Source organism: Cottoperca gobio, chromosome 16, assembly GCF_900634415.1.
Source record: "Cottoperca gobio chromosome 16, fCotGob3.1, whole genome shotgun sequence".
NCBI lineage: Eukaryota > Metazoa > Chordata > Actinopteri > Perciformes > Bovichtidae > Cottoperca > Cottoperca gobio.
In genome coordinates, this window is record NC_041370.1 from 8,561,122 (window position 1) to 8,584,662 (window position 23,541).

Sequence of the window (23,541 nt, forward strand, 5' to 3'; positions counted from 1 at the left end):
GTGCTTTACAACACATGTCAGAATTCACACACATTCATACAGAGTCAGTGACTACCATTCAAGGTGCACATCAGCTCATCAGTAGGGATAACCATTCACACACACTCACACACCGTTGGCCATCCGGAGCAATTTGGGGTTCAGTATCTTTCCGCAAGGTCACTTTGACTGCAGGGGCTGGGGATCAAACCACCGACCCTCCGACCACTGGACGACCCTTTGTATCCAACCTGTTAGTTTTAAGTGCTTTATATATCGGGTAATGAGTTGACTCGTAGCAGGTTTCCCTCTACAGAGAGAACCCCCCATTTGTTCCCCTTTTAGAGTAATTGTATTGCAGCCCCACTAACTATGGGTATCATCCAATTGTAGATGATTAAAATTCAATTACATTCCAGTTTTCAGAAAAAGAGTATGCCATGTTTGTTGGCAGAACACTATGCAAGCCAGAATACGAACAACACAATGCTTGGCTGGAAGACTCTGTCCGTGGGGGTGTGAAAGCGAGATGTAATATTGTCTTTTATGCATTTTTTATTATGTATACATTTCGCTGTTCCACTGTTTTCTTCCTTTATTCTTCCTTTATTCTTCCTGTTGTCATTTTGTCACAAATACTGTCTTTGCTTGTAAGATATTGTTGTTTGTTTGACGAAGAAATGTTTATTCACAAGGCACTTGGCGTATCTTATCCCAACTGCACAATTTTCTAGTCGTCACGGTTTCCTCTTTCAACAGTTCACTTGTGTGTTTATCGCTGTGGACATGCACACACTGAAATGAATGAAGCCATACAGTAATGGCATCTGATTTTAACTGAGTCGCTGGTTCCAGTGCACAATCTCCTAATGATCTTTAAATGTCATGATTTGTAGCGAGGCGAGGGCACACACAACATGGCACTGGGAGCTTCTCCCGTAGCACAACATTAAGACGAGCAGCCAGGCTGATGCTTATGTTTTGCTTGCTGCTATTAGCGCGTTGAGTAATCTGTTCGACGAGAGGCTGTTTTCGAAAAAATTAGCAGATGGTTGAACAGGATGAAGAGAGGAGATTCAAAGCAAAGGACTGTCAGTAGATTTAAGAGTGTACACACACACACACACACACACACACACAAAAACAAGGTCTGGTGGGAAAAGATAAGGCCTAATTAATTGCATTATCAAAATTACGGACTACAAAATAAGAACATCATTTGTTTAATTTAACATAAAACAGTTGCAGTTCTTCAAGGACCCTTTCAGTGGTGTTTTTGGCCTCCTTCTCGAGGGCTTTAAACGATATATCACAGTCAAAAGCGACGAGTAAACACAGCCTCCATTAGAAAACACGGCAGGGAGAATGATTGACTGGCATTAATACAGCTACTGTTGAACATCATAACCATGAATCATTCAGTTTGCACAGCATCAATGATATTATACAAAGACACATTTGGTACCATTCAGTACACAAACTGTCAGAATCAATAAGCAGACGTTGTTATTTTTTTCCCTCACACCACAACAGCTTACTCGATGGGATGATAGCAGCCCAAGCCTGAGGCACTGGCATATTTGTCTCTGTTGTGGATCCCGTTTTTTATTGGGTTTTGACAGTCAGTGTTTTTTTATGTGTGTGTTGTTTGCATGTGTGTGTGTGTTCGTGACATGCACTCAGGTTCACTGCCTGAGGCTGCGGGAGGAAGACAGCTCAGATCCATCGATGAATGAGACGGGGCACATCTGCATAAATGCAGGGTGCAGGTGGCCATGTTTGTTTTTTTCTGCTGGGATCCCATGGGTGCACTGATCAAGAATACCTGCCAGTTGGATTTTGCCGGATAAAGACATGCAGCACAGAAAAATTAAACACAATAAAACAATATCAAATCACTCCTGAGTGCAGGCTAGAAAAACACACTGCCTCTGAGCAACAGATGGGCTGGGAACACAGAGCTGTTGCATCTTTATTCTTTTGCTTTGGTCAAGAAATGTACGAATTCAAGGGGTTACAACAATACAAGTCCCATTGTGGTCTGCCAAGTCTTCATGGATAGTAAAAAGTAACAACAGCTTTGATAAAAGAAGGACCATAACCTTTACTAAAGTACAGATGAGGTGGCAAGTTAAAGGAAATACCTGAATAAATGAGAGGGGAAACATAATGTCTGCAGATGCCTCTATAGCAGGGGTCGGGAACCTATGGCTCTTTCGATAACGCAATATGGCTCGCAGACAATTTTGAGCTGACATTTTTTAACATGATTAACAAGTAATAAATATTTATACTGTGTCATTTTAAAGTAAAACATTTAGCAGCGGATTCGTTTTTAGTTCTCCCCTCTCCTTTCCTCCGCTCTGTCTCTGGCTGTAGGTTAAGGTGTGTTCGCACATGTGTGCGAGCAGAGGAGAAACTGCACAAAGCAAGCAATAGACCGGGGGTGTCAAACTCAATCACAGAGAGGGCCAACATTAAAAACTGGGACTACGTCGAGGGCCAAACACGGTCCACATTTATTGAACAGGATACACATATTGGATAAAGTGCAAAAAGATATGGAACATATTTAAGTCAACTGCAAACGGATTGCTGAGCAGTTCAATTAAAATTTCTGAGCTGCAAAGTCGGCAAATGCTCTCAGTTTATGAGCAGAATGCGGTCGGGAACACAGCGGTGGAGATGTTTGTCAGTGTTTGGAAACACGTAGTGTCCAAAGTTTCCTTCTGCATCCAAGTTTCCCACAGGCACAGCTTGGCATCATACATGTCTGATTATACGGCCCTAAAGCTGCAGGTTTAACAGTGAGATGCTTCGTTATGTCGCACAAACAGGCCAGCTCACATCGTCCCAGAGATCTGTGGTGTGTTTCCCTTTGCTTTCCAAAAACTTTCATTTCATTCACACATTTAGATACTTCCTCAAATGTCTTTCCCCGTGGTTGTGCCATGCATTGATTTAATTATCAAAACCGGCGGGCCAGTTATGACAGACATATGATATTTTCTCGCCCAGCCAAAAAGGTTCCCGACCCCTGCTCTATAGAGATCACTGAATGGTTTGATGAGGTCTTCAAATTCACCAGCTCTCATGCCAGTGGAACACCTATCGGAGCTATTTGGAGAGATCCTTCTCCTCACTCTCAGGCTGCTTCTGTGCATCTAGCATTCTATTGGTTGGGGCATTTTGACAGGATCATTGCACAAAAAAAACAAGAAGAGAGGAGAAGTCCGAGAGCAGGCTTTTCACACGCACACAGAAACAGCCTGAGTGTGAGGAGAAAGGTTGAAGCTGGAGCGCAGGACATCTGTGCAAGCAACAATATATCTGAGTGCAAGCATGCAGTTTGAGGAGAGGCAGAGCAAATCTAAGCGCAAGCAGGGGCTATGCGAGTGCGAGGGCACGGTTTTGGGGGAAAGCATTACAAAATCTGAACGTGAAATCAAAGAGGCATGCTCTCAAATTGAAAAACACGCTCTTGAATAAAGACAGTAAATCAGCTCCATACTATTCAACCCTCTATATTTTGTCAGTCCATAATATCATTGTTGTTAGTGTGACTTCTGTTTGTTGCATGTTGTCATTATAATTTCAAAACTGATTCCCCTCAATATATTAAATACGTTTTTTGTTTTGTATTTTTAGACCAACGCTCATGCATGTTAAGTGCAGATGATTTGGCCTCTTCCAGCACTGTTAATTGTCTCATGTTGATTTGAAAACTTGCTTATCAAATTGCTTGATTGGCAGACCTCTTTTATAGCTAACAAATGTGTCTAATTGGCAATCAAACTAATAGGACCCATCCATCTTTGTGGCAATGTTTGTCATTGTGAGTTGAAGAGTCAAAGTCATTTTCCCCATGAGGTGTTCAAATTACTTTATATCCTTTCTGTGTGTGTGTGTGTGTGTGTGTGTGTGTGTGTGTGTGTGTGTGTGTGTGTGTGTGTGTGTGTGTTCTGGTCAACAACTGAAACCTTTATGTGTTCACGGCTTAAATCAACGATGTTGTGCACACTGAGAGCTTCTTTCTCTCACCGTACAATGAAAGTCTACATGCTGGCTTGTAGCCTGTTACTGGACCTCTGCCAGTGACAGCGGCCTGAGGACTTTAAACAACGTCTTTGGAGGGTTACAACAGTCAGAGAACATACAAAAGGATGTCATTGATGCTGAGGCATAGCTGGGGTTGTATACAGGCAGTGTGATGGAAGCTTCTTCAGCACCACGGACAGCACCACTGGTCCATGAAGGCAGGTGAAAAGAAGAATGCGGAGAGACTCCTGTTTGACAGAACTCACAGTATCTGTATCTATGCTCCGATCCAACTGAAGGAAACTGAGGCTGTTCTGGTGTCCAAATTGTCGAAGACAGTTTTGCTTTGTTGTTTATTTCACATTTGTCAATTAATGTTCAATTAATGTACATATGGGCATTTAGGTATTGTTTTTAGATAAGCCTGATGAACCTATCCTTTATTGCTGCAGTTTCAGGAGGGGATTTGTTTACAACCTGTCTGACAGTCTGACTCTTCGTGTTGTTTGGTCTAATGCAATCTATTCTGAAGTCGGTTGACACATTAATCTCAGCAATTCTTAATTGATTCATCCATTACAGCAACAAATGAAACAATAACAACAACAACAGCATAAAATACATTCCTGTGGTAATTGCATGTCAGCTAAGTCACTGTTAAATGTACACAGGTTGAAAATGTCAAACACCTCCTGGAATATTTTAAGTGTGTGACCTTCTTTTCCCAAAACCTCAAACCAACACAGCTGAGGTCAATAACAACATCCACCTGCTGAGAGGGTGAGTAGGTGCTTGATGGGAGTCCACTTTGGTCAAATATCTTCCGCTCCCTCGTCATTAGTAATGCTGTTACACGTTGTTCTTTTGCCCTTATTACAAATGATACTTGATTATATAAAGTTATTGACCCTGCGAAAAGCAAAAGATAATGGAGGCAAATCGACTGAAAGCTTTTCTGTTAGTTACTCAATGCCATTACCCTTGACACTTCTACTCCCGCTACCCTCCGACCCGCTGGGCTTGTGTTTGCCTCTTTGACGGTGCGGGTTTAAAAATAAAACATGTGCAATAAAAGACATCCTGGACTTCGTCCTCTGGACTTCGTCCTCTGTTCTGCAGCCCGATTACTGCAGCTGCTGCGGTGTCAGGGTCAACACCCACTGAAACTGGACACTAATCTTCCTTTTTATCATGAGGGCGCTCTCTATGAATCACATTTGCCTTGTACCTACACAACACGCTCTGACTCTTTAAATAATATATGTTCCTGTCCTCTTCTCGCTGTTAACCACGCCTGGGAGGTGTAAGACAGGAGGAGAAGGAATCTACTTGAATTAGAGCGAGACACTAAACATACATTAGAGAACCATTTTGGGACTTTTCTTCTCAAACAATCTTTCTTTTCCACAAATTCGGACACAAGCAGATGTACTCCTGTATTTTCTGTTGTTGAGTGAATCTGTCGAGCATAACTGACACCAGGCTAGAGCCGATCTGTCTGGCAGACGTTAACTCGACAGCATATTTTGAATCTGCCTCATGCGGTGTAGGCTTCACAGTTAACCACAAACATCTTGTCTCTCATATGCCTCATGATTAAATTGCCTTAAAGTATCAATCCCATTTAATTACTGTCATTATCATCAATGAGAAATTGCCAGCGCCCAAAACGGCAGGGTTAATTAGGCTTTCAGGGACGGAGAGATTATTTATTTATCTGTGGTCGACTGTGAAGGGGAGATATAAATTGGGTGTTAACATCGCATAGAGTCTGCGCTGCTTACATAGAGTTCTGTCAGTGTGTCCTTGTTTTCTTTTTTTTATCTTTCACTCACTTTACTCTCCTGCTGTCACTTCCCAACACTGCTGCTTCTCTCATCTGTCTCTCACCTCCTGACTTTGTTTTTTAATCTCGCTTGTTTTTAATGTCACACACACACACACACACATACGGTATCTTCATGTGTCATTCAGTCTTACAATGAATGGACAGTTTACCACTGATTTCAAATCAACAAAGAGAAAAGACTTAATGTCTTGTCTCTTCTCTAACAGATTCTCAATGTAATAAAGGATCATTCAAGTTGAGCTTGAAGAAGGATTATAACCTTTTTCTGTGTTCATTGAGCAACTATTCAAAAAAAGGTTCTTTAACAAACTATTTCACGCAACAAAAGACCACCGAGCCTCTCCCTTTCCTCTATTCTCCGAGCGACAGCTCTAGATTTAACTGATACGTTTCTTCTTTTTAGACAAAGGTGTCCAAATCAGTAGAATCGGCTGTTGTAGAGATATGTTTGAAATGTAAACGTGCCGACTCCTGGATCTTAAAGGCACATGATTGTAAACTACTGCTCAAAGCCAGTGGACGTGAGTTCTGAGGAGTGAGCTATTTCATTTCAACACCGTTCTCCAAGAGCTTATTTCTCAGTTATAAACACATACAAACCAGCGAAGCAAGAAATAACCAGTAAGTCTAAATAAGACTGCTGCAGCAGTGTGTCATTGGAAAAACAAAGACCGGACACCGAAGAAGCAGGAAAAGAAGAACAGAGCTTACTTCTTGGGCGGCACCTGTCCAACGTTGACCCGGACGCAGATGACCTTACGAGTCTGCATTCCCATGGAGCAGGCACCCTGACCGCCACCGCTGGCTCGGACAACCGTGGAGGTGTTGAGGGTGGAGGCGGAGGGGTCTTCTGTACAAGGACCCCAAGGCCCCGTCTGCCAGTGGTAAACGGTGCAGGCATGTTCGTTACAGTTCCGTACCTCCTGGAGGGAACTGCTGTTTGGGCACACGCCTCCACCTGAGAAATACCAAAACACAGTGAAGATGAAAAATGGACTTAAAACTGCAACAATCAATATTTTAAATTGTTTAAATGGATTAAATGACTACATGGAGCTGCACGATTTTTGGCCTTTTTGCCTTTATTATTTATAGAGGACAGATAGAGTGGAGAGGGCGATTATTTATCACCATAATTCATTGATTTTAGTGTCAAAATGTTTTTTAGTGCAGTTTCACATTTAATCATATCAGACATATTATGACTCAAGACCAGAGTTGTGTAAACAGTTATCTCGTTCAGTCTTAGGGCTCATGCTCATTTTCCCCACGTGAGGCCCACTCCAGGGAGGAGCTTTATTAAAGCACACCTGTCTGACAATTGTTCTTACCAGATTCTTCCCCTGCCTGAAACTCCTGAATCTGTGAGACCCACTGAATGAAACCTACAGACACATTCAACCTCTTTATAATTAAAGGTGCTAAAGTTTATCATTAACAAATGTTTATGCCCTTCATTTGATTTATTCATTAGTAATTAACTGCCACAATCCCCAGTAAAAACAAACCTGACATTATAACAATGTCATATGCGTTTCTATTATTGTAGGTATTGGTATTGAAGGCATTTTTGGTTTTATTTATTCTTATGACAGGAGTTGAGTTGTCAGACTTTTAGTGCACTACTATTGTTTTTCATATTCCCTCTTTTTTAGCCTGTCTCCCTCTAATTTCCCTTGTGAGTCGGCAGTCAGTCAGACAGTCAGTTGGTGAGTTGATGGAGCCCTCTCCGGTTTAGAGTAACTGCCGACACTTAGGGCTTTCAGCAGAGATTGAGAGGCATGGATTGTGAGTCCTGCACACCTGTATTTCGACGGCCGGGGTTGACAGAGAGCCAGCTCCTTAATGAGCGGCGGTGTACACACAGTTGGGCCTGAATCACAGACTGCCAACTCAGACAAATCTCAACCTAATAGTTACTGAGCATGACTATCGTTCTGCTGACAACAGAGCTGACTAACAACGACGGCGATGTTCGTCCCAACACTAGCATGACACGGTGCCTCAAATGAGCGGGAGCTGCTGCTGATCAATGACCTAGAAAAGCTGCATGTTGGACAATGGGGGGAAATGTGAAGCCGCTTACAGGAAACATAAAGCACAAAAGAAACAAACAAAGCCAGCATTTATTCATGTTTGCAGGATACATTACAGTTTGCTGGCTCTTTCACAAACAGCTAGAGCAATTCTCACTGAGCACGCATCTTGAATGTCATTCAACTGAAACAGTAAGAGGCACTTGGGCTTCATAACGTCCCGTAATAATCACCATGAATTAAATGTAAGCAGTTATGCTAAATAGGTCATTAATTAGGCTTATTGCTGTATTAATTAGCACATAATTGTATGCCAACATATTGGTGGTTGCTTATTAATGTGAACCCTGTATCTTAAAGCTTTGAGTAGTTCTTGTAGTTTCAACATTTTTTTGTTCTTCATTAATATGCAACACAGGAGCTGCAAAATGTGCTAAGGAGCTCAAAATCTAATCAGATAATCTTCTCTGCAGGGGGGAACCTGTGGTGGAGAGACGAAGCTTATTTCAGGTATTGTTCTTGAGTATGTGTGTGAGTGTGTGTCGAGTTTGAAAAGTGGGTGTCTGAAAAGACGGTGTGATATAGTTTGATGTGATTTCCTTTTGTATTTCTAAACCATAACAAAGCTTCTACAAGTATAGCTACTTTATTTCTAGCCTAACGTCAAAGATTTACCAAAATGTTCTGGAAACTTTGGCACCCGTATAAGACCTGATGAATACAGATATAAAATATGTTGTTAATGTGACAGGTGAGACAGTACATAAAGTAACACGACAGCAAAACAACGGAAAACATTCAAACTATTTCACTCATGGCCAACAAGCCCTGACTGTAGTACAAAGGGGTGAATACAATCTAAATACATTATAAGTTACCCTGAAGCTGTTATGATAATGTTGTTTTTAAAAGTCTAAACAAGCTAACAATTTTCATTTTGCTACATGTAGACACACAGCTAGAGGTTTAAAAACAGCTACCAGCAAACTCTAATTACAGCTGTTACCCTCCATCACTGTGATCCACGCCACAACCATTGCAGTGACTGTGAGGAAAAACACACACACACACACACACACACACACACACACACACACACACACACACACACACACACACACACACACACACACACACACACACACACACACCTAGATAAGATGCAGGAAAATGTTTGGAAACATGACAAAAAAAAGGGGACGGAAATAAAAGCAGGGAGAGATTAAAACCAAAGAGAACAAGCATAAGCAGAGAAACGATCTTAGAAACTGATAAAAAAAAGAGTAAGTGTCAGACAAGGCGACAGACCCACAGAAATAATCACCAGGACAGATAAGCAGACTGTTTGAGATAAGGACAAATGCACATGCAGACAAGTGTGAAATCTAGACATTCAGTGAGTGACAGCAGAGGACGACTTGAAAGGCCATGACTAAGCCAATATCCAAGCCTCATCTGCATACATTTCCATACACGATGGTGCAAAAGGACTGCAGGTGAGACTCACCTTCTCCGGCGTTGTAGGCCAGAATGGAGCGTGTTCTCATTTGCTTCCCCTCGATGGTCTTACTGGAGCAGGTCTGAGAGCAAGACGACCAGGGTGTCCAATCACTGAGCACGCAGTTCCTTGAGCAAGGCACCTCGCAGGGCACGGGCTTCGGAGCCGTGGAAGACGTGCAGAGATTCCTGTCCACCTCCTCTCCTGAGAAGAAACGGGGATAATAAATAACACGATCAAATTTGAAAGGAGGGAAAGTAGGACTGTATTTGCTCCAAAATAAAAAAAAACATATTTGTCCTCTTATCTGTAGTACTATGGATCAATCTAGATTAACTACTCAAGATAATCCGCACACCTTGTTGTAAACAGTTTCATGTAGGAACTCATTTCTTTCCATCGAAGTACACCTGCCAACGAGTGAGCGGGAGCCTCATGCACAATTGCACAATTCCTTCTGTACGGTGATACGGTTGGCGGGTGTAGTTCGGTGGAAAAATAGTTCTTACATGAAACTGCTCACAACAAGTTCTGTGGATTATCTTTAATGACCGGGTTATGATTTCTGGACAGAGACTTTGCTGTTGAGATTTTCAAAAGTATGTTTTTGGCACAATGAGCACCACATGCCGATTGTCATTTTGTTCCATTATATTTCAGGGAAGACACACATCTCTACAGCGGGTAGCTCCAACACACCAAAACAATCTAGATTGATAAATAGCACCAAAAGGTAAATGGAAAAATATGTATTTTTGATTTTGGGGTTGTCAGTTTAGATCGTACACGTGCTACTGTGATAGCAAGGTAAACATGAGGTAATATAATAACAAGGAAGTAAGAATGGGGTTTAACTTTTGTAAGAAGGTAACAATGGAGAAAACATGATGGGATAACAATACTTTAATCTGCTCATAATGAAGATATATTAGAGTAATATTCTCCTTATAATACTGGGGTAGTTTTTAGTCTTAGAAAATATGTAATAATATAATCAGGCTTCATTAAGTCAACATCATTAATAACCAACAATTGATGCTGAAACTGAGGCTTAAAATGGAGCAGAGAGCCAGCCACTATTCATGGTTATCGCACAGACGTTACCATCTGTGTTCTCAGGTAATGACTCCTTGGTTTTGGCTTGCTGGGCCTAAAGTCTTCTATTGAAAGTCAAAACAGATGGTTTTGCATTTCTAAACTCGCTTTATTGGTTATTTATTTGAAAATTCCAGATGTGTTTCCAGGTAAACATTGTTACAAAGAAACTAGCATCTGTGTTTCCATATAGGGACTCTGGACAAAAATGTAAAAGTTTTATGTTGACTTAAAAGCCAAAACACCTGGTTTTGTTTGTGCATTTAATTAATGGTTATTACTTTCTAAAAGTCCATATGTGTTCATAGGATAACATTATGAACTACCATCTGTGCTTCCAGGACACTTCCAGACATTTGACGACATTACATAAAAGGAATATTTAGCAAATAATGGAAGAGGAATTTTACTATCAGGCAATTACAGATGGTCATATGGTATGTAGTGCACCATTATATTACTATATGATGTAAAAAAGAAATGAACCCTATATTACTCTTCTATTAATAAAAAATGAAACCCTAATATTACCTAGATATCCTCATAAGTATCACTACATAATTTCCCATTTATTAGCCTGCTTGTGTTACCAAACTGCTACTATATACACATAAAGAGACACCTTTTCTCATTACTGTATTGGTTTATTTACCTAACTTAAATTCTAGGCTCTTTCACAAAGCGTTCGTGTGCTTTGTTTTGTCCTTCTTGGAACATTTGTGACTGAGGAATTAATCCAAAACCAAACCTTAAGCAATGAGAAAAAACTCAAGGGCTCAAAGAATCATTGGAATAATTAGATCATTACCCTCAGACTACACTTCAGTACAGAGACCGTTGCAGCGGCTGGGAAAGTGAACAGCTGTCCGTGCGTCTTAATTGATGGGGCGATGTCAAGCACACAGCCCATTTGCAATCTGAGAGACGTGCTTGTTTTCTTAACATGTCTTTTCTCTCTCACACAACTTGGGAAGGATATTCTACAAAATGGCACGAGTATCAGCTTGGCATTCTTTGATAGACACTAGAAGGAAATCTGCCGACTCGAAGAGAAGAAACACAAAAGCAAATGTTTCCTGGACAGCAGCAGGAGAGTATTCTGACCTGAAACTACATTTATTAAACCAGTGAACGCACTTCTTTTGACAGTGTGTAATATAAAACCAGGCCAGCTTTGCAAATATGAGGATGGATTTTGTAATTTACTGACATCTCATTCATAGATTTCTAGATTACTTTAACATAATTTTATAAATGATAAAGATTGTCACTTATTTAGTGCCGTCTAAATTGCGGCTGTTAAATTGCCTTGCGCAGCTTTAAATCCAAACCTAACGAGCTAAAACCGTATTTGCAAATAATGTTTAATCACAGTCTGCATCAATGAATCTGTAGATCATCAAAAATCTAAAATAAACTCCACAAACCGCTAACAGCATTCAAACCACTGACATCTCTGTTAGTCCTGGATTTACATAATATGTGCTTCACCACAGAAATATTTCAAAACATTAGACTTTCATATTGACATGACAGTTGATTATGACCCATTTTATGGATTATCTGTATATTATATATTCATATTGATGCACTCTGGACTCTGGCCAATCTCCATACAAAAGTGGCATTCAACATGGGAAGCGCAAACTCACATGGGATTCCCACATTTGTACACTATCGTCCATGTTTTATTAATGAGCTCGGAGCATCAGCGATAAGTGGATTATATTAACCCACATATTCCTCTCTGTTGCTACATGCGCTTCCATGAACCAAGCAGAGAATATTTCCTCCCTGAAAGCGATGCACACACCCAGGAAAATGTAAACCTTTCAGTGTTGGAATTGAAATTTCAAGCAGAGGAGAATCTCTTGAGCTTCAAACACTAAGACCGGGGCCTGACTTTGCATTAAGATGTCACTTTGACAGATATGCAGTGAAGCAATCATGAGTGAACTGAGAAGGCATGAAAATAGGAAGTGACAAGGTACCCAAGCAGTTTTCAGGCTCACACAGAGAAAACATGAATGAGCAGAACACCCACGATGAGAGGAAGACCTCCATGCTCAGTGTGCAGAGAAGAAACAGCTCCCTGCCTAAGTGGGCAGGCAGTCAGCATTGGGGAATATCAATAGCGAGTTTCAATAACATTTGTATCGACCTTCGCCTGTTGTCTGGGGCCCGGCTGTGTGGCCTTTTCTTTTATGACTTGGACACACTTGGAGAAAATATACAGCTGACATTGCAGTGAAAACTCTCTGAGGCGAATGGCGAACTGAAAATCCAAACAGAACAAATCAATTTTCATCAGATGAGGGAGTGAAGGTGGGGGAGGATCAATCAACCGAAGTCAGGGGAGAAAGAACAGTGCAGTCACTATTTGTCCTGCAGTACAGGTGCAGTATACACCGGGAGAACTCCACCGAATACCTGCAGTTGATGCATGAACTGTGAATGGTGGGAGACGTTAGAAGGACAAATCAAGTTCTCTAGTGGGGGAAACATGAACAAAGTCACCGCACACAATCATGAAACCAAGATTTACTGAGTATTGTATTGTAATTAAGTACAATTTTGACGTACTTGTACCTTACTTATATATTTCCATTGTATGCTTCTTTATACTTCTCCTAAATTACAGAGGAAACATTGTACTTTTTACTCCACTACACTTTTAGTTACTAGTAACGTACATGCAATATACTGAGAATATATGATGCAGTACTATACTCCTAACCAGTAGTATACAAACTATCAATATGTACTCTTACATGTATTTGTTTGTGGTAAACTAGACAAAATATAATAGTATTAGACAAAACAGTGAAAGGAGACATAATACTTTTACATAAGTAAAAGATGTGAGTATTTCTTCCACCTCTATATGGAATATACACCTTGCCAAAAAAAAGGAAAATCAATAATCTGTTGGACTTTACTTTGTCTAACATTCTTCCACAACCTGAAGACAAATGCAACATCTGACAAGCTTCTCTGCACCTTCTCTTCACCACCATATGAAAGATTTACAGTTATAAAGAGTAGCAGTAAAAACCAGGAGCAGCAGAGGGCAAAAGATATTTGGAGACGCGTGGACACAAGAGGATTGATTTGATTTGATTTAGCGAGAGTGGGGTTTAATTGTGCGTGCAGAGAAGAAGACTGTAATGAGAGAGACAGCGTGAGAGAGGTGGCAACGCCGAATCAAGCGAGCATTAAAGTGGGAGAGGTTTAACAGTAGGAGAGAGGAAGGAGGACAGGAGGGAGAGGAGTCTGGAGAGACGTCCTATATGCTGGTAGTTCATGATTGGAGTCGAGTCGTGGAAATCTCCTCACGTACAGAGTGTACAGCGAGAGTTGGAGAGTCAGTGGAAAGATGATCTTGAAAAATATAATATTTTGCACACAAGGTCACTTCTTGTTGCAAATGGAGGTGAGTCAAAAGCACAACACACTCAATAAAAGATTGATAATGTCAATCAACAAATATTGATTCTATAGGGACAATGTGTTTAATTTGTTCATCGTTACCCCTCAATTAAGACAATTAATCCCTCTTTACTCTTCACTTCAAGAACGCAAAACACACACACACACACACACACACACACACACACACACACACACACACACACACACACACACACACACACACACACACACACACACCTGTTTTGGCACATTTGGACAAGTGACACTTGTTTAAAGAGACTCCCATAGAATATAGGACTACTGTATGTGAGAATGAGTCATTGGACATTTTAATTCTTAGTTTTGATTGAATGTTTTTCCTTTTGAAATGTGAAATGGTTTGGAGATTGAAAGTTTGTTAAGAGATTAGATTTATTTTGTCCTAAGTTTTGAGTTGAAAAGTGTTTGAAAGAGAATTAAATAAGATCTGCTCAAAACTACATTTGGTCTTTCCTATGAGGTTATTCCTTAGAATTATTTTTACAATCTTAATGCATTTTGTAGCGTGGGTTACACGGCCTAAGGCCTAAACTGCACCCTTGAGTTATTAATGACAAACCTAATTGTATGTTTGGCGCACAATCAGTTAACCATAGTACCTTCTGGCCTTAAATTACGCTACAACATTGTGGGGCTTCATCAGATTCTGTCAGTAGAATCTTGTAATGAACTTGTACAATGAGACTGAATTGTCCTCTCTTCTCACCGTTGCTGTTGACACACTGGACCTGTGTGAGCTGAGTGCCGGGGCCGCACAGCTTCTCATCGTCAGGTAAACACTGATCCAGGCCGACCGGTTTCCAGTCGTAACAACTGGGCTCGTCACACGGCACCGCCTCCACCAGGTGCGGACAGTTTCCAGGCCCCCCTGTCGGCTCGTTGGTGATCCGTCGTTTTCTCAGTTTGAAACCTGCAGAGAGTAAAAAGACTGTCAGCACAAGCAACAAACCTCTATCAAACACCTGTATCAACAATATATGTACTTTCACTACTATACTATATACAGTAATAATGTATCCGCCCCAGGAGACAGTTTTCTGCAGAATGAGTGGTACTATCTTTAAATTAATTTAGCTGATAATACTTTCTTACTTAGGTGAATTTTTAGTCCAGGACTTTTACTGGAGTGTTTTAAAACTGCGGTATAGCTGCTTTTACTTAAGTAGAGGATCCGAGTACTTCTTCCACCATTGATGATGGATGTTGGCTAGCTTGGTTTGGTTTGATGGCTGACTTGTTGAGACAGCTCATTAAAACTAATTAAAATGAGACAAATCTGGTTTCCCCACATGGAAACGAGCTCAAGGCTGCCAGAAATCTTACCCTGCCCATCTTGTTAACTAAGAAGTTTTATTTTTACTTCCAGATATGTCACAGATGAACGGTCATAATGTGACCAATGAACCAATTCATGCAGAAGACACACAGCGACATCTTTGACAGTTTCAGTGAACACAACTGTGATCAAGTAATTGCTCTTTAGATGTATGTGTAATATTGCATTAACATTTTATTTTACACAAACTATGAATCCAGACAGAATAGCTGATACATCTGCTACAATTTGTTTTTAAATATTTTATAATGAAAATGCTATTATAATGTGGCTGCAGTACCATCCACAGCAATGATATCCTATGTATTATGTATTTTTAACAAGATGTCCTGCTCCTACTCAGACATATCGAGTGTTATTCTCTGAATACTGTAAGGGTTGTATAAAAATTATAATTTTATGTAGTAAAAAAATAATAATGAAGATTGCGAGTACTATATTGTATGCCATCACACTCAACAATAATCTTTATACAGTCCTCTTAAAAAAACGAAGAAGCCTATATAAATGGATCAATAGAGCATAGGCAGCATTTACTACACTGTAAAAACAAATCAATAAATATTTTACAACTGTAGCTGTTTTAGTTACTGCAGCAGAGAGCATCTCGATAACGTAAATGCAAGTAATTATGCTGAATTATATATTATTTCCACATTAATTCTAATATATTGATATAGGTAGTGAAAACAAGAGCAAAGAAAGAAAAGAAGAGGTCATTGTTGTTTATCACTGTCAGTAAAACTGTCAGTATGTATCTCAACGCCAGATGGAGGTGGGAATGACAGATGATGTACTTGTTTATTATTTTTAATAGCGCCCAGAAAAGGAAACTAATACACAAGGGAAAGGAAAGTGTGTGGGATTATCAGGATAGTTAAGTTTCAAATAAATCATAATAATCATTTATTTGCACTGTGTCTTCGTACCTTTCTTTGCAACCTGGTCTTCACAGTTTTCGAAGGTGCAAGGCCCCCAGGCACCCCACGGTGACACCTCACACTCGATGGGACAGGGGATTTGGCATAGCTGGGATCTGTTGGGGATCGGACCCTCGCACAGCTTGTTTTCCACCGGGCGAGAGGCTGTGCAAGATGATCAAAAAGGAAGAGAAAATGAGCCACAGATAAAAAGAAACCTTCTTTACTTTGATCCTATTCTGGTTTATCTTTATGTGAGGAGGTTTTACCAGCATTATAATCAAAAGGAACAAGGGACAAAAAAAAAAGAAGCTTATTTACTGTTATTCCTGGCATTAGAGTCCCTATAGAGAGCAGATAAGAACCACAATGGAAAAAACAAAACATGCCTGTAAAGTAGACACTATAATACTTTTTTGTTTTGTTTATCGCCTCCCTGTTAGCGTGTCAGAATGATAAATTAGTAATGATTATCTTGTGCAGTGCCTTGCAAGCAACATAAAACATTGTGGACTGGAGCCTTGGCCACAGACTCTCACCGGAGACAGGCGAGGAACGCAACAATGCAACACTAAAGGTGCATGAGTACAGTGACAAAGTCGTGGCTCATGTTTATTTCATGAGCTGTAATTTGGCACCTTCTGTCCCTAGTCGAGCTGTGATTTAGAAAAACCTTTCTATTATACAACTAGTGAGTTGTGACTGAACTCCCACCAAGGAACTTTGTCGAAATAAAAAGCAGAGATGCTATCGCCTTGCAAGGCACAGCTCTGTGACAACTGTGCAGAATAAATTTCTACATATCTGCTGAACCGTGCCACGATAAATACATTTGATGTGTAGAGTTTATGCATTTATGCATGCGCATAAAATATGCATGTTGGTGTCTATGTCATTTCAAAGTAGTGTTACTGTATCTTACAGAGCTGTGCATCTATGTTTCTTTTTGAGTCTTTATTCGATACTAGAAGGTGGAGATCGACGATAATATGAAAACGGAAAGGAGAAAGGGGACTTTTGACTAGGGCCCCTGGTCAGACCAATTCCCAGAAAGCGGCAGATGTAAGGACCTTACAGGAATAATAAGACATTTTGGGAAACACTCTTATTTACTTTCTTGCCATGAGTTAGATGTAAAAAAGTTGATACCTTTTTCGTTTGTGTGTTAAAAAAGAAGCTAGTCGCCAGCAACAGCTTACCTTAACTTAGCATAAAGACAGGAAGCTAGCGTGGATCTGTCCAAAAGTAACAAAATCTGCCTACCAGCACCTTTAAAGCTCACCAATTAACAGGTTATCCCTCGTTAGTTTGTACATTTCGTACATTGACAAAACAAAATTTTGTGGTTTCAAAGCGGTAATTAATAATAAATATATTTAATAATAGCAAATACTAGTAATAGTCTCGTATTAAATACCCCCTTAAAACCCAAAATTACAGACACAATACAGATTCATCAAATGAGATACAAAATGTTAATAAGTGAGCGTTAGGTGCTTGTCTGTGTTTAAAAAAATATTTAGCCAAGCTAGCAGTTCCCCTCTACTTTGTGTCTTTGTGCTAAGCTAAGCTAAGCTAAGCTAAGCTAACTGCTGTTTCATATTCTAAGCGTATTTCCCAAAATGGAGACGTAATGCTTTAAACCACCAGGACACCACCTTCATGCTTCCAGGTCGTCCTTGTTGATAAGAGAGAGTCCTGCAGACAGGTTCTCCCCCCTGCATGGAGCTCCACACTCTGTTTGACACTTCTAAACTATTTTCCAGCTGCACACAAACAGAGAAGACGTTTGCAGCTGTGCATGTGAATCAGATTTCATTCTTAAATGCACATTTAATACTAGTGGATAACTGGTATAAAACTGCATTAAAACATACAAATATTCAAATGATTAATGTCAGACAGACACCTAAAAGCTAAACTAAAACTAGAGTTTGGAGTCTATAGATGTCTTTCTTATAAATATATAAGTATGTATTGTGAGACATCTCCCACTAGAATAATTTGTTATACATATACATACACTCATAAGTATCAAAATTACAGGAGAAATGAGCCCTATTTTACTAAATCTATTGTGTATATATAATATCAGCTACTATAAAGTGAGTACGGTTGTTTTATATTCTGTAATCAACTCCATTAACACCTGTTAGTGAAAGTAGACTTTTATTTTAATTTGATGATACTGCAGGATAGTGAAACACAGAATTGGAACCATCTGTTTGAGATACTAAAAAAGTCAGATGCTCAGTCTTAAGACATCAGCGGCATGAAAGTTGAAAGAAAAGATATAAATATATTGTATTTTAGATATAAAATACTTTTTATAAGGATGGATTGATCTCCATTTTTCAAGTATTGAGTGATACATTCCAAAAAGGTTTTTTTTAAATGGCAGATATTTAGTGATTCACAAAAGAAATCCCTTCACGTGTTCAAACTGAGGCACTTTATTCCAACAGTTCCTACAAGACATCCAAGAGCTTAAAGTCTCACATAGTCAAGAAAGCTGAATCATAATTCCCTTAGAACTGTACAGGGGAAGAAGGCAAGTGGGGCTTTTGAAATGCAAAATGGCTAATTCCTCCTACAAATACACTGAAAGTCAAATACTGAGTTTGCTGAGCCATTGTTAATCCACATCTTATTGGAGAACTACACTGACTTCAATCTTTTAACATCAATCCATATGGGAATACACCATTGAGGACCAACAGAGTAGAGAAAATATAATTCTCTATATCTTGCGTCTCTATTTTACAGTGTTCTCTCCAGTGAGTTCACTTTTTCTAGTGTGCTGAACAGACAACGGAGAAAGAAATATCCCTCATGCGAGTGTGGCTTACTGCTTGCAGCAGTGGAAAACGTCTCACGTCTCACCAACCACATTCTGTTTGTGGGGGAACAAAGATTCAACTCTTCGCCCTGGATTTTTATAGGAGAATACGGAACTTTGTTGTAATGCTACTTGTCCTTTTGTTGGATTTGGCACCAATCCTGAGCTGTCTGGATAAACAGCAGCAGTCTGGGCTTGTAACTTTGTTGAAGTGTGTTGAAATGTTGAGTATAGTTAAAGTCATCTTGAATCCAAAACATCACAGTGTTGTACAAATCAATATTTTAATTAGTAGTACTACATGTTTTATGTTTTCCTTTGTGTTCCATTATTATTTCAACGAGGAGAGCAGAAGAAATGAAAGGCTAAGAGAAGAGAGGAAAAGGAGACAACAGGGAAGGAGAAGTTAGGAAACAAGAATAAAAGAGAGGAGAAATGAGGAGAGAAGAAGAAACAAGAATAGGGGAGAGGAAAAGGGGGCATAGATGAGTAGAGGAGTGGAGAGGAGGAGTGAGGAGAGAATAGTATAGAGAAAAGGAAGGAGAAGAGAGGAATAATGATGAGTGAAAACAAGGACAGACAAAGGAGAAAGGAGAGGAGACAAGGAAGGAGGTAGAGGGGAGTTGAAGAAACATGGAGGGAGGGATGGAGGAGAAGAAAGATATAGGAGAGGAGAGGAGAGGAGAGGAGAGGAGAGGAGAGGAGAGGAAGGAAGCAAGGAGAGAGTAGGAGATGAAGCAAGAATACAGGATAGGTGAGGAGATATTAAGAGAAGAAAGGAGAGGAGAACAAGAAAAAATAGGAGAGGAAAGAAACAAGGGGAGAGAAGGAGAGAAAAAAAGAGTTGAGGAGAGAAGAGGAGAAGTTAGAAGAGGAGAGGGAACAGAAATAGAGGAGAGGGGAACATAGGAGAAGAAACCATGAGAAAAGAGGAGTAGAAGAAATGAGGACAAGAGGGAAGGATAGAGTAGAGGAAGCAGAGGAGACTGACAATAAGAACGGCAGTGAAGAGGGGGAAAAAGAGAGACCTGGGAGGCATAAAACAGAAGAAAAGCTGGAGTTTCATTATCAGCGTGACTAAAAACACCTACCTGTAATCTGGAAGGTGATGGAGAGGAGAGGGGGGACACTAGGCTTCTGCTGTCTTTGGGTCTGACCCGCTGCAATTACAGGGGAGATAGCACTATTAGCTACGCACACACCGGGGAGACGGAGGCACTATCAAACAAACACAGACAGTGAGGGGCAACAGCACACCAGAGACTAACAACAGAAGCAGCAGCAGCAGCAGCAGCAGGAGAGCAGGGTCTCGTATCTCGGGCTTGTTTACAATTAAAAGCTGTAAGAACATGATTCAATCTGTCTTTCAGTATCTTTCGTCTGAAGATACGTTTCTTTGTTGTTCAATTATTTTGACACAACCAAATCAGTTCATGCTTTCAGTTCCATGCCATCTTATCAGGTTGGATATTTTTATTGTTGAAAACTGATTACAGACTTTTTAACTTGAGACGGACAAAAGTGAGGTTTTTCCGGGAATTTAAAGGAATATTTCAACATTTTATGCTTATCAGTCTTCTAACTATTGAGATGAAAAGATCAAAATCACTCTCTTGTCTATGTTTTAAGTGGCAGGAGCAGGAGTAAGGATGCCTTTAGCTTAACTAAGCTTGACAAATTGGATGCAGGGGAATCAGCTAGCCTTGCTCTGTTTAAAATACACCGCCAGCTCGAATGATGATGATTTAGCATCAATGTATGGTATGTGTGAAGAGTTATGAGTTGAACATGAGCTTGATAGACTTTTCCGTCTAACTCTCAGAAAGAAAGCAAATGCACTAAGTGTATCTTACAAAATGAACTTCTCATGTCTTCTGACGACAGTATGAACTTGAGAATTTGAATAACCCCCTCCTGATACACTCAATGTTAGTGTACCTTTAAAGGGCTTTTAAGTCAATCTTCTTGTCAAATACTGGGAAAGGTTGACCAAAATGTCAACTCCCACAGGGCCGGGAGAAGTGCTTCAGGGATCCATACGCTCCAGCAGCTGAGCAGAACTAAAAACCAAACTTACTCAGCCTTAGCTGAAGAAGTGCTGGATGCCGTTTCTAAGGCTGCGATACTGATTTAAGGTCAAATCGGAGTTGCTATCCGTAAAGATTAAGGTTAAGGTTCAGGAGGTGGTAGGCTGATTCCAGATCTTGGACTGCATGGTGTTATTTATGCACGAGAGAGGGGAGTAAGAGAGAGCTGGTTGCTGCCAACCTCACTGAGTCACTGCCTGTCTCTCCGTCTCAGTGGTATGCTGGGAGATTACCCCCCAACAGACGGGAAAGAAATCCTGAGCCAAGAAGATAAGAACTTTGTGCAGATTGTACGTGTGTGTGTGTGTGTGTGTGTGTGTGTGTGTGTGTGTGTGTGTGTGTGTGTGTGTGTGTGTGTGTGTGTGTTTGTTTGTTTTTGCAAACACTCACACATACACAAGTCATGCACTTTTCTGCAGAGCCGGCCCTGACATCACCACTCTCAACATGCTTGTTGAGATGAATCTTTAATTGTTTCTTAACAGTGGGAATAGGCACCTTAACACGTAACATCGCTTTAGTTTCATTGCAGGTACATGAACTGTGTGCTTCCACTCACCCTGTAGCCACTACAGCACTTAGGGAGGACATACAACATCATAAAGTACACATAAAACATTGATTCTTATATTATGTAATATGCTTTGTCGAAACCGTGTCTGTCGATGGATTTAATCTTAGAGAGCAGGCTCATTATTCTTTGATTACAGCTGATACACAGAGGACTGCAGACCAATCCAAACTCTGCATTATTAACAAATGCACTGCCAGCTTTCCCCTTCACAAGTCATTCATCGATAATTTATTCAATGCTGAGATAGTTTTAGGTTAATATTTAAAGAAGTAGGCAGTCAATTGATGCTTTCAGCTGCAGGTTTAAACACCTGGATTGAGTTGCATCAGCGATCACGTTTTAGTGAATGGTTCTTAGTAACTACTAGCTAGTTCCAAACTCATCATTTACTGATTCGCACTAAACCTTAATATACAGTATGTTTAAGCTAATAAATATTATACATTGAACATCTGGGTATTACTAGATTTAAAATGAGCTTATGAGTTTAGAATGAGTGGAAACTATCTGATTATGCTAACCTAGCTGACCCTTTGGCCATTTAGTCTAACCTCATTAGCATAACGTTTTGTAATTGTAGTTATATTGTGTTATGTTTGTTCTCTGTAATTAAAATGTTCCCAGTTTAGATTGTTATTAAACATATTAAATATATTGTCATTATTATCTTTTTTCCCGAATATATTTTTCTTGACTTTGTTTTCCTGTAAAGCACTTTGGAACTTAAAAGTTATATTATATATATATATATATATATATATATATATATACATGAACATAATGTCAGACTTATAATGAAGTGAAATCCAAATGACATTTCAGTCTGATCTCTTAGTTTGCGTGAGGAGCATCTCTCCACATTTGGAACGAAGGTCGACTGGGCATCTCACCTCCTCTTAGACTTAGACTTTGTCACTCTCTCTCTCACGCGATAGTCAGAGTTGGTCTCCATAAGCCTAGCCTCAACTAATGTCTTTAACACCCTTCTTAAGAGGGCAGCTTTGACTTTCAGCTGGCATGACAAGTGTCATAAATGGTGGCCTTTACAGATGTGACCAGTCAAGTCACAGCAGGACACACATGCTAAAGAAATCCATGAAACATGTTCTAAATGACTCCTGCTTTGGTTTAAATGATGAGAATGGCAGCGGGTAAAAGGCTGTTAAAATGCTAGAGCTGACAGAGAACTTGCATCTGACAATGTAGCAACAGCAGGATATTTGAAGACAGAAGATACAAAGAACATGCAGGGACTATTAATACAAATGCAATATTGTATGTCGTTGTATATTTGGACATCAGTCAACGTGTAAGCTAACGTCTGTTGCAAGCATTTGATATGCAATTATCTGCTACAAACCCACCAAGGGACGGCAGTTCTTATACAGTGTGGGAGGTTGAAGGATGTAAGTTGTCATGTAACAGCGCTTGATCAAATTTATTTAAGTTACACTTGAGAGTTCAGCTGATTTGTTTCAGGCTATGCCGTGTGGTGCTCTATTTGACATATTAAAACTGTGGCGTTAACTTTGGTTACAGAATCAAAGGAAGACGATTGACAGCCTCCTAAGATCAATACAGCTAAAATATGCAATTTACAGAAAGGGATTTCCTCAACAAACTAATGATATAAAAAGTGACAGTACATGAGCAGCATACAAAAAGAAGAGAGTGAAATAGAAAAACACCTGGAAAAAGTGGCAGATGGCGGATTAGACATTTCCTTTGGTTATACCAAACTAAAGAGCAGCATTTTGAAGCGAAGAAGAGCGTGTTTCGTGCTACAGTAGCTCACTACAGCTAAAGTCTGTGCAGCTGG

At 40.0% G+C, this 23,541-nt stretch overlaps 1 protein-coding gene across 1 annotated transcript in view; it reads right to left on the reverse strand.

Moving 5' to 3' along the window:
* The window catches only part of thsd7ab (thrombospondin, type I, domain containing 7Ab), a 131,175-nt gene that overhangs the window by 57,324 nt on the left and 50,310 nt on the right, over positions 1-23,541 (reverse strand). Inside the window, exons 5-9 of the mRNA XM_029451126.1 lie at positions 20,153-20,221; positions 16,232-16,387; positions 14,673-14,876; positions 9,410-9,604; positions 6,578-6,824 (exon numbers count right to left, since the gene is read on the reverse strand). Of these exons, the coding sequence (XP_029306986.1) occupies positions 6,578-6,824; positions 9,410-9,604; positions 14,673-14,876; positions 16,232-16,387; positions 20,153-20,221 (871 nt within the window). The remainder of the gene's footprint in view (positions 1-6,577; positions 6,825-9,409; positions 9,605-14,672; positions 14,877-16,231; positions 16,388-20,152; positions 20,222-23,541) is intronic.